At 40.6% G+C, this 17574-nt stretch overlaps 1 protein-coding gene across 1 annotated transcript in view; it reads right to left on the reverse strand.

Annotated features, from left to right (window-relative positions):
* Positions 1-450: 450 nt before the first annotated feature.
* RYa (RYamide) overlaps positions 451-17574 on the reverse strand; it is a 580001-nt gene continuing 562877 nt past the window's right edge. The window contains exons 4-5 of the mRNA XM_067147954.2: positions 10404-10506; positions 451-1865 (exon numbers count right to left, since the gene is read on the reverse strand). Coding sequence (XP_067004055.2) covers positions 1823-1865; positions 10404-10506 — 146 coding nt within the window. The 3' untranslated portion in view covers positions 451-1822. The remainder of the gene's footprint in view (positions 1866-10403; positions 10507-17574) is intronic.

The raw sequence follows: 17574 nt of genomic DNA on the forward strand, positions 1-17574 counted from the left end.
TGCAAGCTCACAGCCTCACACCCCTGACCGCACGGCCAACTCGCCCGGTCAAGTCGGCCTTAAGCCACGTGCTAATTTAGCAACAGCGCCTCTCAAAGCCAATTTTTATTCGCCCTGCGATGCGATCTGACTGTCTTAACTTCAGCAGATGTTAAAATGACAACTGCGCGATATATCCAATTTTTTCGTTCCATTTATCAGTATGATCAACCCTCTATCGTCCATATATCCGATTCATATTGTTTCCGACCACTCTGTATACTTGAAATAGTCTACATATTTGTTGTATCTACTTATGTAATCAGGTATAATGGTATCGAATTTTATTCCTTCTTTCTATAGAAAATTAGAGGCTTATGGACATAGACTGTATTAGGGAATTCTGTTTGTGAGATTAACCTTGCATTTCTTACATTATGCTTTGCTATACAATTATCTTAGTAAAGTAAATAATATGTTGAGTAATTTGACTATAAGTATAATCTGTATCATTTTATGAATCACGATGTATGCCTGTGTAGGCCTTAACAGAAAATAGTTCATATATATACTTATGTATTAAATTTAGAATGTAAAAAGGATCATGCTACATTTAGGATATTTGCAACGTTGAATTGCAAGAAATAAGTATACAAAACTGATACGCTATACAATTTATTTCTTAATGTTTACCAATCCATGAATAGTTCTATTGAAATAATCATATTTTACACTGAAAACAATTTGCTGCGTAAACTATATACCAAGGAAAATTTCGACTATATTTTTTGATTAAATTTAATACAAATATTTACTGGAAAGAATGCACATTCAGCCCTATACACACTATACAATAGTGTGGCAAACTCTTTTCTAAATCTTGACCACTTAACAATGAAAATTCAGGATGATACTCAAATTAATTTAAACTTTTCAGCAGTGTAGTATTACAAATCATTGAGAACTTGGCACAGTATGAAACTCCTATTAGATACAAATGTAGAAATGAATATAAATGCATCCATGTCTCAAAATCGTGGATATATTTTCTGTAGGGTACTTACTCCTTTTATGAAAATAAAAACGTTATACTTCGATGTATAGTAGCTATGACAGTTTTCAAAATTACATTCATAACGTGCTCATATTAAAGCCGTATAGCGTCAAAATACATCGTACTCAGTGACTTCCAGGCCTCCTTAATTGTAAAAGAGATTGTTTAAAGTAAAAAAAAATATAGACAATACTAGTGATTTATGACAATTAATGAAAATAGATTCTTCGCCAAAACTAAAGAAGTAACTTGATTTCTTTGTTTCAATTTGAGATAACAATTTTACTTCATATTCTCGCGTTGAAGGGAATTTTTCACTGTATGAGGGAATGATGGAATTGGTTAAAGGAAGAGAGAGGTAAGAAATGTAGACAATTGAAAGTCTTTTGGCCTCGAATTCCTTAACATTGTCAGTGTTCAAGAAGAAGGTAACGTAAGAAAATTCTTGAAAGGAGTCTGGTAGAAATGAGTAGGAACAATTTCAGATTAATTTAATTTAATATTTCGAATCCCTGAGGCAGAAGGAAAGTTCATTAAGCAATGCCATAATTTGTCTTTATTATTGCTAAATAAACATTGAGGCTCACTATCCAGACACAAAATGAAGAGTAATATTTCATTTTGTATCATTTCTTCCATGACATATTACACAAGTCATAACATTACGGTGAGCGAATGATGTCACGATAAACTGTCGGCTGGTACAGAAAGAATACTAGAAGAGAATACTAGGAGACCGTCAAGTCGAACACACTAGAGGAAGAATGTTTCATCAAGAGTTGAGGCGTCTCAGTTCTGTCCACTGCTCGTGTCTTCACTCGAGTTGTCTTTCCTGAAACAAATACAATTATTTTAATAACAATAGAGCAACAGAGGTATGGCAAAGGTAATGCAGTGGCTTCATTATTGAGACCTTTTGCGAATAAGGAAGTGAGTTCATAGACAAAATTATCCTTATATCGCTCTTTTCTAGACAGACTATTCTTTTTCCTAGTTGCTTTACGTCGCACCGACACAGATAGGTCTTATTGCGACGATGGGACAGGAAAGGGCTAGGAGTGGGAAGGAAGCGGCCGTGGACTCAATTAAGGTACAGCCCCAGCATTTGCCTGGTGTGAAAATCGGAAACCACGGAAAACTATTTTCAGGGCTGCCGACAGTGGGGTTCGAACCTACTTCACCCGAATACTGGATGCCGGCCGCACTTAAGCGACTGCAGCTATCGAGCTCGGTGGACAGACTATTCTGTAGGGGAATGCATGCTTGGTAAACTCTGGATATACCGTGCAAGTGGTTGAACGGTTTGAGTCACGTAGCTATCAGCTTGCATTCAGAAGATAGTGGGTTCGAACCCCACTGTCGGCAGCCCTGAGAATGGTTTTCAGTGGTTTTCCATTTTCACACTAGGTAAAACCTGGGGCTGTACCTTAATTAAGGCCACGGTCGCATCCTTCCCACTCGTAGTCCTGTCTGTATCGGTGCGACGTAAAGCTGATTAAAACAAACTCCGGATACCTTACTCATGCATATTTTTTTAAGGAAATGTGTAGTTCAATCAATACACTCGCTCATTGTATGAACATGGCTGTAGTCCAGGGTACATGCGAGTATACTCCGCATGCCCTCTGCTTAACTCCACTCGTTAGAGTATTCCTTCTGGTTTCTTGCGTATACCGTCTACTTCGGTATCTTTTCTTCTTAATTTCGCCGTTCTGTCAGTGAGTTTTAACTCTCCCGCTACCCTCGTAATCGTCAACACAGAAGGTTCAGCTTGATGAATAACATTATCAGCCATCACTTATTTAAGCTCATCATTGTTCGTTGGTTACGTTTCCAGCATCACGTTCATACATTCAAATGCTTCACCAGGTGACGGACTTAAGCCTGAGAAATATATGAAGACGTGGCTGCAAAACCACCGTACTGAAACATACAACAATTAGTGTTTGTTCCAGTGAAAAGTGTGATCGTAAATGAAAAGAGGCAGCTCGGATTATTTTCTAATAAACAGCTGGAAGTCGGTCCAGTCGAAAATTTTCAGCAAATTAAGATTTTCAAGCATTAAAATATGGATGTCTTGTTTGTCATCATAAAATGTTTCCTATATGCCTGATTTATGTCAAATTCAGAGCCGTTTGTTGTAACTAGCTGTAACCCACTAATTTTAAACATCAGGGTGGTCTTGCATCCGCGATTTGTTATGCCCTGATTTAGAATATGCCATGTGAGAATTTTGGGACTACAGCGCTGTGGTATAAAGATAAGAAATTATACTGAAACCTGTTAATATAATTTAATAATATATGAAAAGACATAGAGGAATATTTAAGAAAATTTATCTATATAAAATTATAAATGGTATAAACGATAAAACAGCACTCTTTTGGAACAATAATGTAAAAAGGTCAAATTTGCGAGTAAGACAAACTTTCTTTTATATGCGAATAATACATTATATAATAAGAATTCATCACTAATGAGAATGCGTGAAACATTTCGTAATTTGAAATTATAGGCAACAATATTCATTTTTGCTTGGATTATTCCAGTTTTGGGGTTTTATTTTTTATTTGCTTTACGTCGCAGCGACACAGCTAGGTTTTGTGGCGACGGTGGTATACAAAAGGCCTAGGAGTGGGAAGAAAGCGGCCATGGCCTTAATTAAGGTACAGCCCCAGCATTTACCTGATGTGGAAATGGGAAACCACGGAAAACCATCTTCAGTGCTGCCAACAAGGGAATTTTTGAGTTTGATTGAGGGAAAGTTTAGTAAGTGAATTTTAGCTCTGCGTAATGTTGTCAGACACAATTCGCTAATACACTTTGATCTCTGTATCTTGGATTTCTTAATACTGTCAGTGCTCAAGAAAATTCTAGAAAGGAGTCTAATAAAATGAGCAGGAATAATTTCAGGTTAATTTAGAGCTCTCGTGTTTACAACCATACACGTCATATTTCGAATTCTTATAGGATTTATTTTTCTCGAGGGGCCGATCAACAATAATAATCATCATATCATTTTTATTGACAATGTGGAACCAAATTCATTATCAGACAATATTGTGAAAGTGATATAAATATGTTATTGTAAGCCCGTCTGGTGGCCATGAAGATTATGGCGTCAAGTCTACAGAGTGTATTAGAACTATACCGACAAAAAATCGGGGATGCTCTTTGTGTTATGTTACGAACTATGGTACCAATCGAATTGGCGAAGGAAAATGTCCTTCCTCCTGTGGGTGGTGGACTCAGACGAAGTATACACCCACACTATCCCCTGGCTGTCGCAAGAGGCAACTAAAAGGGGCAACCAAGGGATGACTGAATTAGAATCATGAAGTTACTTGTGATTAGTACAATCACGCGGGGAACACCAAAGGTCGCCTTTACTTGCGAGTAGTATCACTATGTTAGGTACACAATAGGTTTGTAATTAGTAGTAGCAATAGTGGTTCACTGTCGGTTTACAGTACCTGTGATTGGTACCACTATATGCGGAACACCATGGGCTTCCGTTGCCTGTGATTAGTACCATTATGTGAGAAACACCACGGGTCTGGGCGTGTCCTGTGATTGGTACTGCTATATGAGCGACACCATGGGTCTGAGTTGCCTGTGAATAGTATCCAGCATGTGAGGAACACCACGGGAATACCGGCCCTTATGTGAGGAGCACCATGGATTTGCGTTGCCTATGAGTGATGCCATTATGTAAGAAACATGAGAGGTCTGCATTACCTGTGCGACGTACAATACTTGAGGAGTATCATAATGTGTGGAACGCCGTGAGTCTACACTACTTTTGATTAGTACTTTACTAGCGATAAATATTATTATGGAGGGCCGTCGACCTGGATTTTGGACCCCTTTAGGCAACAAGTATCATCGATTCAAGATTGTGCTTTGGAAGCAGCCTCTTGGTCAGTAATACTATTGTTTTAAGACAGTTGCGGGTCGGGTCCACTGATTGTTTTAAGTTCATAATCATTGTTGATCGTCCCTTTTTGAATTCTAGTTAGTGGATCGATTTTGGAATTATTTTCAACTTTCAGTATTGTAATTTGGATCCTCTGATTATTTTAAATTCATTTTCATCCATTCATTCTTAATCATCACGTTTTTAATTCTAGCCAGTGGATGAATTTTGGACTTTTAAATTGTCATTACATTTTATCTCATGGGGCCGATGACCTAGATGTTAGGCTCCTTTTTAAACAAGCAGGCGCACGATTCAAATTGACAAACTCTCCGTATTTGCTATGCCAGAGCACAAGCCGCTGCCGTGCTTCAGGAAGGAGAAGGGAAGAGAGGGGAAATGGGGTGTATGATGGCGACAGAGATAATGCTCCGTTCTTATGCACAAGGTTTCTCGTTCGACTCCAGGATTGTCCATATCTCTCACAGGCAATATCCACAGTTCGTTTATTAAACAGCCGTAACTACACACACAGTACAAGAACACACTGTAATTGACACACTTGTCAGTCAAGAAATGCACCAGATCGTTTCTCCTCTCGTCCGTTGGTCGCAGAAACGTTCTTCATTATTTAACATTTTCCAAGATTCAACGCTACCACCAGACGATTCTGTATTCCTCCACTCGCAAAATTGTAAATGGAATGAAATACTCAATGAAGGAAACAACACGCCCAATGGTATGATTACAGTAGATGTTCAATACGCCACCCTCCTACTTTGATGCACATTTCACAACGGTGTAGTAGTGACCTTTGTACTCTGTTCAGGATGTGTGATGTGTCGTGAATGACCTGGAAAGCTGCCTGCATTCTTGATACAAGTCTTCCCTTTCTACGAGGTTCGCATAGTAGTCGGTTTGTGCAGAACAAACTGTACACTGCCTACTGAGGCTGGGAAGCGACTATGCGAAACGAACGAGAAACTTGTGCATTAGCTCTGTCTCCCACTTCCCACTTCCCCTCCCTTCCCACCTTTGACGCACAGCAAATACGGCAAGTTCATCACTTTGAATCGCGCGCCCGGAAGTAAGAAAGTAACCTAATTTTCTCGAAAAGAAAAAAGTTCTCTGCCAACCCGAATGTACCATAATTCTTAACATTACACGAAGAACATCCCTGAATTTTTGTAGGTATAGTTCTGATACACTTTGTATCTGGTTTGACACCATGGTTATCCCGTTCAACCGGGAGATCTGTCGGCAGCCCTGAAGATGGTTTTCCGTGGTTTCCCATTTTCACACCAGGCAAATGCTGGGGCTGTACCTTAATTAAGGCCACGGCCACTTCCTTCCCATTATTAGGCCTTTCCTGTCCCATCGTCGCCATAAGACCTATCTGTGTCGGTGCGACGTAAAACAAATAGCATTAAATCCTCTGATGAGGTTGACGTCAGAAAGGGAATCTGGTCGAAAAAACTCCGTACGAAGATTCATTTCACTTCACCCCCGACACCATAGAGAAACGCGATAAGGGTTGGACATACAAAACAGCCAGCGATGAAAAAGTACAAAATAAAAGTAACTGGGCTCGGTTACGGTTACTTGAGGAAACATTTAGAGCCTACTCAATTACAAATACTAATTACCTTTCAACAAGTAATCAGTAAAATTAAAATTACAATTACTTCAGTCTTTAGGAAGTCACTGACTTTTTTCACATGGGAATGGAATGATACCACAGTTTTTTTAGCATAGTGGCTATCATCATTTGGTGAAAGTAAATAAACTTTCGTAACATTTAGTCCCAGGCAAAGTTTTAATGTAACATTCATGTTTTGATTATTTTCAGGATAACTAATTCAAAATATTTGTTCAAATAGGGAAATGGAAATTGCCTAATCCATTCGTTGTCACATGTTTTTTCCGGTTCCATGCTTCTCCATGTAACCCCTGTGGGTAGGAGTGGTAGAATAACATCCACGGGTTTTAACTTGAAAGTCCTGTATATTTCAACTGCAGTGTACTACAATGCCCATTGTATAACAATGAAATTCTAAGACGACAAATTCCGCCCCCGCACCTAATTTCGTCCCCCTAGTGATTTCCAGTTTGTACGGTTGGTACCTAATGTTTAGCCGTGCGCACACGCGTAGCCTCATCCCGTTGTCTTGTTGTGAGAGTTGGTTGTGCGCACCACGTTTAGTTTCCATATGCTGAGCTGAGTTAGTGTAGCATTCAAATTAAGAGCTTGTTATTCCTAGAGTGAGCACTGATAGTGTATGAAATACCGAACCGCATTTCAGTCGTATGATGTAGTTCCTGGCTTGTAATCGCTACAGTGAGGTGGTCGGCGTGAGTTACTGTAGCGGCCATTATAATATTCAGGGAATACTCGTAATTTCTTCCCCCTTCATTTTATTTGTTATTTATGAAGTTTATTATTATTTTCAGATGGGAAAATGCAAGCAGTGGGATAAGGAGGCTATGAAAAAGGCTACTAAGGTAGTGAGGGACAAGATAATGGGTTGCAAACGTGCAAGTCAAGTGTTTAACATCCAAAAAGAACACCAAGAAAATATTTTTAATAAATGGCCTTCAAGTAATTCATTATAGGGAAAGTGTTTGGTAAGGTTAGAAACGAAAAATATATACAAATGAATATTGTACTTTTCATAAACTTGATGGGGGACGAAATTACAAACACGTTTTTGGTAATTTAGTTTTTACAGTGTTCATGTTTGTCAAATATTGACTACCTTACGTTATAACAGTTTCATTGTGATTTGCCACTAAGTGGAGAATATATTCAGTAATATATATATACCAGGTGGCTCACGGACGCCGTAATTTCTACTTATAAATGTCCAGCATGCATAAGTGATGTGTGGGGTGGCTACCAACTGATTTTAACAGGGGAACTACTGCCAGCGGGCAGGTTACGTCACAGTATGAAGAGATAAGAAACAGAGTCACACTCGCAGCATGTTACTCAGCGCTGGCGGTCGAATGCACCCCTTGCATTAATAAACATCGGTTTCGACCGCATAGTTCTAGGCTGGTGTATGGTACAGCCGCACTATATTTACTGTCTGCTTATCGCCAATGGCTAGTGTGTTCAGCAACGACGAATACATAGACATTATTTTAATCTGGACAACCCGGTCGGAATGCAACCGAAGCTCCAAACAGACGTATGCCTTCTACACAAGTATTTCACCGAACAGTATCGTTTTTTTTCTTCATACAAGCAACTCTTTTATCGAGTGGAATGTCTACACATGTATAAATTAACAAGTGATTAAATTTCCTTTTCTGCATCTTTGGCGTGTTAACAAACAGTAGCGGCGATTAGGGGGTGGGGCGTGAAGGGAAAGTCGCCCCCGCCCCTCGCCACTTTGTGGAGTAAACATTACATATTCACTTTAGCCACCTGGAACTAGGAATTATTATTATTTGTTTTGCAAATTGCTTTACGTCGCACCGACATAGATAGGTCTTATGGCGACGATGGGACAGGAAAGGCCTAATAATGGGAAGGAAGCGGCCGTGGCCTTAATTAAGGTACATCAACAGCATTTGCGTGGTGTGAAAATGGGAAACCACGGAAAACAATTTTCAGGGCTGCCCACAGTGGGATTCGAACCCACGATCTCCCGGATGCGTCTGTGAGCCACCTGGTATATATACACCAATTTCTAGCCTTGTCGATAATATTCCTGAATTTATAAATGTCCAAATCTGTTAAGGGGACGAAATATGGTTCCCATACCTTACACACGTACACCATACTACAAAACATTTGGATGGTTACGTTTAAACGACGGTAGAAAAATCCACTAAATAACCCTCGTCTACTAGTTGCCTTCTACAAACAGCCCCACCTATCTATTGTCCAAATTTCTTTATTCCACGAAATTAATACTCGATACGGATCACTACTTGAAATAGCACTGCATCGAACAATTACCTACAGCCATTCATTCCTGGGCACTGCTTCGAGGGTATGGAACACGATCCCGGTAGATACGCATGAAAACGTCTTGCTCCCCTAGCACGTTTAAAACAGCCTACCGTAAATTCCTCCAGAGTGCATACAGTTGACTTGATTGAATGTACGTGTGAATGATGTGTGAATGAAACCAAAAAGTATGTATTAAATCTTAACTATCTTAGGCTGCCCCATTTACGTTCTTACTCTTCTCATTCAAGACTGTGGATTGTTTCTAGAAATAGATAACATCGTAACATGGTTTTTAGTGAACTCAGATTGTAGTAATAACCAGTTCATTTCATTTTGCCTCATACTAGAATAAGTTCTACTTTAAGCTAGTTAGTAGATACATTCTTTAATTATTAATTTAATATTTTTCTGTTATTGTGTACTCCCTATTTATCCTATATCTTTTTTACCCATAGTATTCTTAATTCATTGTACTATTGTTACTCCTTAAGAATATGTGAATTACTCGTCTTATCTCATTAAACTGTAATTGATTATCATGCTATAAAAAATCTAAAAAAATGTATGTGGTCAAGTATAAGAGAGGGCCAAGAGCCCTAATCTCGCCACTTTATAAATAAATAAATAAATAAATAAATAAATAAATAAATAAATAAATAAATAAATAAAGTAAGGGCGCGTGGATAAAACATTTGAGAGTTCACTGCTTTGAATAATTACACGTTCTTATTTTATTGTTCCTTGATATATACGAACATAGTGACATTGCTTGATTAGCAACGCGACTTTTCTTTGAGGGCATACGGCTGCAGCTCGAAGAAGTTATCATCATCCTGAACGAGGTCTAGGACCGGGTGCGGTGAATGAGCCCTCTTCACTTATTTCTGACCATGTAGGTGTCTTCTTCCATAACCTGCTGCAAATCCAGACCTTGGCCAGCTGATCATTTCTGATCAGATCGATCCATCTCTTCCTTGGCCGATCTCTTGATCTTTTGCCTTAGAGTTCGTTCTCAAACCACGCTCTAGCTGTTCTTTTTGTGTCCATTATTTTGAGATGACCAAACCATTCCAGGATGGCTTCGACACAGATTGTTTCACTTGGACAAGACGACGTATCTCGTGTCTTATTTTGTTCCTCCTTGTTATCTATGTTAGATATGTCTTATGGCAACGATTTGACAGGATAGGGATAGAAGTGGGAAAGAATCGACCGTGGCCTTAATTAAGGTACAGCCCCAGCATTTGCTTGGTGTGGAAATGAGAAACCGCTGAAAACCATCTTCAGGGATGACATCTCCCGAATACAAGCTCACAGGTGCGCGCCCCTAACCGCACGGCCAACTCGTTCGGTCTTCGACATTTTATCAAACAAGCCTGAGCTAATTAGTTTTCATGTTCTTATCACTGATCTTCGCCAGTCGTAAAGCTATGGAGGTGTTCGATCACCTAAAGATTTAGAGAGAGAGAGAGAGAGAGAGAGAGAGAGCGCACCTGTTATAACAGCGGTACAGGTTGGTGATCCCTGTGTACAGGCAGGTAACTTGTTGTTGGCTATCGTTCTCCAGCGTTGCTGTCACCATCTCCTTCACTCCACCTGAACACAGAGCAGGAATACATATTTAGAATAGGACTTTTTCTGAACCAGATAATACTTAACGATTTAGTCTACTTAGATTATTTATTTATGACTGGTTTTCATACATCTGTACGATGTTCTATATACAAAGTGAGCCACTAAGAGCGAGCATATCAAATACACTGTCTGACATAAAACAAATTGAAGCACCCAGAAGGGAAGGATAAAATGTAATGAAATTTCACGTGTTGAGAGGGCATGTAACGTTATTTCAGAGATTACGAAATCGAGTCAAATTTACAAAGAACTTGACAGTACAAGCCAACTTACGAGTACCACGTTGCACCTCCTCTGGCCTGAATGCATGCACTGATTCTTTTGGGAAGGGCGTCATAAAGCCGCTGTGTCCTCTTTTGAGGCAAGCTGGCCCACAGCTGTTGTAACTGGTCCTTGATAATTTGAATACTAGCACTGTGACGGAGTTAAAGTCCGAGCTGGTCCTACAAATCTTCTATCGGGGACAGATATAGGATCTTGCTGGTCACGAGAGTATCTCAACATCATAGAGACACGTGCCGTATGTGGTATGGGGACGAGCATTATCCTGTTGAAAAATGGCATCACGATATTGTCGCATGAGAGGTAACACATGAGGACGCAGCATGTACCGTCAGTTCCATCAATCACTACCAGCCGTGACCTGAAATCACTACCCGATGGCTCCCCACACGACGACGCCAGGAGTAACACGGCTGTGCTTTTTCAGAACATTGGAAGAATGTGTCCTCTCCCCAGGTCACCGCTATACTCGCATACGATAGTCATCCAGGTTAGTGCAGAACCGCGATTCATCGCTGAACACGTTGTGACGTCATTCATCAGCAGTCCATGCTTCACGGTCACGGCACCACTGCAAACGTAGCCGTTTTCGTTGTGGTGTTAACGGCAGCCTTCCCATTCCCTACTCCGGCTGCTGCTGGTCTCCGACCAATGGTGCGGGATGACACAGAATGTTGCAGGGAGACCATTACTTGTTCTCGGATGAGCAGGCGCAGCTGCTTGGTGCACAATACGACGATCCTCTCTTGTGGTGGTCAGACATGGTTGACTGGAACCTTGACGACGAGTATGCCTGCCCTCACCTTCACATGGAGTCCAACATCGGGCCACTGTCCTACCTGAATGCCCCAGGAATCTCGATATTGCACGATTCGACCAGCCGGCCAAATGGAGACCCACAATGAGGCCCCTTTCAAACTCTGTCAGATGCTGATAACGCTGTCTCACACGAGTGCGCGGCATTTCATGTTCTTCACAGTGATCACTCAACACCTGACGCTGTTCACAGCTCTTATTGCCCTACCAGGCCTGGTAACAACACTAATACACTCTGGAGGCCAGAGAATTGCAACTCTAATCATTTACATACCCGCCGATGATGTTTGCATGTACGAAGTTACGTTGACATCCGACCATTTCTTCAGTTCTTTTGTCAGGCAGAGTCTCTTCAGATCTGACGAAGGCATTGGCGTTGTCTTTTCACATTTTTTTGAACAAAGGCCATGAAGAAGGTTAATGTATAGTGAAGCTGTGTGTTTTTAATAATATTTCCGTGTTATATTTATATTTGTAGTTGCCAGTCTATATGTATGTTTTTATTTCATACGTTGATTGTGCTAAAGTGTTATCCTAGTAATCTGTGGCCTATTTTGTGTAAATTGGGTATCTTTTCTGCCCTATATTATTATTATTATTATTATTATTATTATTATTATTAACAAATATGTCGCAATTGGGAAATATCCTAGTGGCAATGATCACTTACAGTAATGTGATAATAAAGTAAAGTAAAACATTATTACCAACAACAATAACAACAACAGTATAAGAAGCAATTCCATGGAAAGAAAATATTACAACAAATACTACTAGTTTAACTTTCTAAATCCAGCGTCATCATATACAAATTCACACGAATCTTAAGTATTTCAAAAGTTTGTACTATGGAATACAGCAGATTGAGCGGTCTAATTACTAACTATTATCTTAGCATCGTAAATAAAGGACGTTCATGTACAAATTCACACATACCTTAAATAATTCAGATGCCTTAGTACTACAATTTACAGTGGGTTGAGCATTACATTAAAATATTACACCATCACACAGAAATGCACACACAATTTTCAGAATGCTGAAGTCTATTCTTAAAGCATCTTCTATTTTTTGGGAAAAGGCTCTAGGACAGCTGCAGGCGATACATTCCAATAATCAATTCCCCGATTTACAAACGAATATTTACCATAGTATTCTGCAGTCTACTTTTTACTTTATGCGGACGATCTGTCCTGCTTATGTAACAGTTGCAGCATTTTGATTTCTGTATTGGGTCCATAGATTACTCTATTAAGATTGTTCTTTGTTTTTTTTTCATTATCTTGGCCTTACAGTCTACATTTTGAATTCTTTTGATTGATGCCATAGAAACGCTTATAGAGATTTACACTCCACTAACTCTTTGTGTTTACCTACTTGTGGCAGCCATTTGTTGAACGGGCAAATTCCTTTATACAGAGTGCATCCGTGATGATATTACACACTTTCAGGGATGATGGAGGACGGAAAATGGAACAATTTGAGGTAAGGCACCATAGTCCGAAAACTTTCGAGTCAAAGATACTAATAATCCAAGTTGTTTGACGTCAGTCATCCCACTTGCCCTTCGTCAACGGATGTGGTTTCAACATGACGGAGCCCCACCTCACTTTGGACTGAGAGTTCGTGAACACCTGGATCAGACATTCCCTGTAAAGTGGATAGGAAGAGGAGGTCCTGTTTCGTGGCCCACTCGTTCACCTGATCTCACCCCACTTGATTTCTTCTTGTGGGCCCATGTGAAAAGCCTCGTGTATGAGATACCTGTCGAGACTGAAGAGGATCTCTTGGCAAGAATTCTCGCTGCCTGCGACGCTGTTCAAACCACACCGGCGATATTCGAACGGGTATGATAGAACTTTGTGCGATGATGCTATGCTTATATTGACGCAGGGGGACGCCATTTCGAACATTTCTTGTAAATGGAGCAGCTTGTGGAACTTGTGCAGGTAAACGGACTTAAATGAGTAGAATTGCTTAACTTTCGACTCGATCGTTTACGGAATATGGTTCCTTATCACAAACTGATCAATTTGTCGTCCTCCATCATCACAGAATATTTGTAACATAATCACGGATACACCTTTTACTGTATATGAGATAGCTCTCTTGAAACAATGATTCAAGAAGTTTAGAAAAAAAAATCTGATTCAGAAGAAGGTGAAATAGAAGCTAATGAAATTTATAGACCTGGAAGAAGTGCCCTTTCAACTACCCAAAGTGTACAAATAGCACGTGAAGTTAAACTGATGTTTTCTTTATGGACCTCTAACAACCCCCAGTGGTAATGCGTGTAACACAAGTTATCTTGGTATCGTTACGGTTAACATTGATATTTCAAAAGCATCCCCTGTGGGTGGGGGTGGTAGAAGACATCCATGATATCCCCAGCCTGTCGTAAAAGGTGACGAAAAGGAGAACCAGAGGATTTCAACTCGGCATCGTGGGTTGGCGATCATGGTTCTCCTAGCTGAGTCTGACAAGGCTCCTCACCTTCATCTTTCCTATCTCACCTCCCTTAGTCAATTTTTCTTTTTACAATTTGCTTTTCGTTGCACCGACACCGATAGGTCTTATGGCGAAGATGGGACAGGAAAGGGCTGGAAGTGGGAAGGAAGCGGCCGTGACCTTATTTAAGGCACAGACCCAGTATTTGTCTGGTGTGAAAATCGGAAACCACGAAAAACCATCTTCAGGGCTGCCGACATTGGGCCTCGAACCCACTATCTCTCGAATACTGGATACTGGCCGCACTTAAAACGACTGCAGCTATCGAGCTCGGTAATGAAATTCCTAGAACAATCACTAATTTTAAAAGTATATAACTATATATGCCAGGCAGCAAGAGATGAACATAACCTCAGTCCTGCACGTCGAGGGAAGTGTGGACGCAAGAGCAAACTATCTCTGAGAACTCAACGCAAACTTGTCCAGATGGCCAAAGACAACAGAAGAGCTACCAGTCAAGATTTTAAAGAAGTCTCTGGAGACGTAAGGAGTCGACGTTTGTACCTCCACAGTTCGCAGAAGGCTTATTAGTGCAGGTCTTCCGGCACGTCGCCCACGCAAAAAAGGAAAACTTACCCCGGCAATGGCTGCAAAGAGACTTAAATGGGCTCATGAATCAGAAGTCAGTTGGAGATGATTGGAGCAAGGTAAATCATCTATATTAAAGGAAATTAGAAATCTGTATGTGAAAATTCCTCTTAATATATTAATAACTTCAACACAAACCTTGCAAAAATGCAAGTGGAAATTTTCCTCTGCTCAGTACTGTTTATATAAGCATGTAGCGTATGAAATCGTGGGTTTATCAGAATAAATTGTTTCTTTATAAGGTCTGTTTTTCTGACTCTATATTATTCATACATGAAGGAAGGAGCCAATATGTGAGAAGAACGACTGAAGAGGAATTTTCTGAGCTCTGTTTGGCACAAACCGTAAAAAATCCCAATTCTATTGTGGTGTGGAGTGTCATGTCGGCAAAGGGTGCAGGCCGTCTTCATATTGTGGAAGGTACAATGAATCAAATTCAGTATAGGAAAGTTCAGGAAAAGAGGCTTCTACCCCAGGTAAAGGACTGGTTTCCGGAGGGAGATTTTGTATTCATGCGCGATGGTGCACCTTGCCATAAAGGTAAGCCAGTTACCCAGTTATTAGCTGAAATCAACGAAAAAAGGTTGCCACGGCCTGGGAATAGCCCAGATATGAACCCAAAAGAGAATCTATGGAATCTATGGGCAATCGTCAAGCACAAGTTGAGGAAGAGCAACATTACAACGAAGTTGCATCTCATCGAGAAGCTGATCCAAATATGGCATGCTCAAGACTTACAGAAAGCATGCCAAGGCGTGTTGAACTGCTCATCAAGAATAAAGGCATGCACACAAAATACTAATGTACTGTTCAATTGGTGAAAATTGTTCTTAGACAATAAAATGTGCTCAATTTAAAAGAAAAGATCTTGAGTCTAGTAATTTTCACAACTCTGTACTGTTTGCGGACTTCATATATGGACGAAATGGGGATAACAGAAGACATAATTAAGGGCAGAATAATTTGTAGAACAGAGGTGCTCACGCTGGGCTTTTCGTCCCGCGAGCGCCCAATACTGTAAGCGGGTGGGCAGGCAGGCGATGAGCGCTGTGGCTACGTCACAGGTGAAGTATAGGCGAAGTTCTCCCAATCGTTCTGGATCACTGCTGCGATACCCGATTTTGAAATGGACGCAAAAAGTAATGAAAGAAAGAGGGAAGATATAAACGTAATTTTCAATTTACATTGTAAGAGAAAAGTTGTTTATGCTTATTACAGTTTGTTTTTTCACCGTATACAATAAAGAGTTACGCCTACAACCTCAAATATTTGTATAATGTACGTAATGAATTACAATTTTCACTATTCCATTTAAGGGGTGCTTTAGGAACAGCTTTTTTTTTGTCTGTTTAACTCACCAACAATCCAGCCATGCTTACCGGGAATATCAATGAGGTTATTTATTTGAAGGCATACTGTACATCTACCTGGTAGATATATTTACGTTGTTGTTCTTTAATCTTGGATAGTAAATATCTATGTCCTTACTCGTGATGAACCCCCCTCTCGCCATTTAGAGGCTAGCTGTTATCACCGGACGCCCTTTAAATTTTAAATACTATTTTCAGAAATTCAGTGAACAGGGAAAGTCTCACAATACTGCAACATTGGTGCAGCCAGCCCGGCCGCACTGGGCTACCCTCAACGGGCGTCCAGCTGAGCACCTCTGTTCTAGAAAGTTAATACAAGAATTTACGTTTTTCCAGGAGAAAGAATAAAATACGAATTAATTTATATCACGTTTTGATAGTGTTCAAGCGACTGTCAGCCTTGTAGCAGACCCTGAAAGGGATGACCAAGCCAACTTGGGCAACCTCCCAGCCCGCCCGAGGACATGCCGCGGCCCTTCCTTTACTGTTCCCTTCGTCTAGTTTCGCCACGCGATTTCTGGAGCGGGAATGTTCTGTCTCTAAGCGAACCCTGTATATTCTAGAAAACCATCATCGAGGTATAAATACAGTATAAAGCCGCTGCGAGCGAGGTGGTGGTTGTGTCGGAGTGTCAAGCGAGTAGCTGGACTGCAGACGACCTACGGGGTAGAGGGCTGTGTATTGCTTTACAGCATAAGCATGAGATTGTCCTCTCACTCATAGATAAACTTCAATGTTCCCCCACAAATATCCCTATATGACAGGTTTAAAATTACGAGTTCCTGGATAATTATTAAGGCATTTTTAATTGATTATAAACCATTCTTTAAATACACATCGTAATTTTTTTTTGCTACTTGCTTTACGTCGCACCGACACGGATAGGTCCTATGGCGACGATGGGACAGGAAAGGGCTAGGAATGGGAAGTAAGCGGCCGTGGCCCTAATTAAGGTACAGCTACAGCATTTGCCTGGTGTGAAAATGGGAAACCGCGGAAAATCATCTTCAGGGCTGCCGACAGTTGGGTTCGAACCTACTATCTCCCGAATACTGGATACTGGCCGCACTTAAGCGACTGCAGCTATCGAGCTCGGTCATCGTAAATAAGTCCGACTCCATGGCTAAATGGTTAGCGTGCTGGCCTTTGGCCACAGGGGTCCCGGGTTCGATTTCCGGCAGGGTCGGGAATTTTAACCATAATTGGTTAATTTCGCTGGCACGGGGGCTAGGTGTATGTGTCGTCTTCATCAACATTTCATCTTCATCACGGCGCGCAGGTAGCCTACGGGTGTCAAATGAAAAGACCTGCATCTGGCGAGCCGAACTTGTCCTCGGACACTCCCGGCACTAACAGCCATACGCCATTTAAAAAAAATCGTAAATAAGAAGGGTTGGGAGATTAAATACATTTTGATAACACATCACAAGAAATTTAAGAATTTGTGTGTATCAAGTATAATACA

Source organism: Anabrus simplex, chromosome 5 (genome assembly GCF_040414725.1).
Source record: "Anabrus simplex isolate iqAnaSimp1 chromosome 5, ASM4041472v1, whole genome shotgun sequence".
Classification (NCBI taxonomy): Eukaryota; Metazoa; Arthropoda; class Insecta; order Orthoptera; family Tettigoniidae; genus Anabrus; species Anabrus simplex.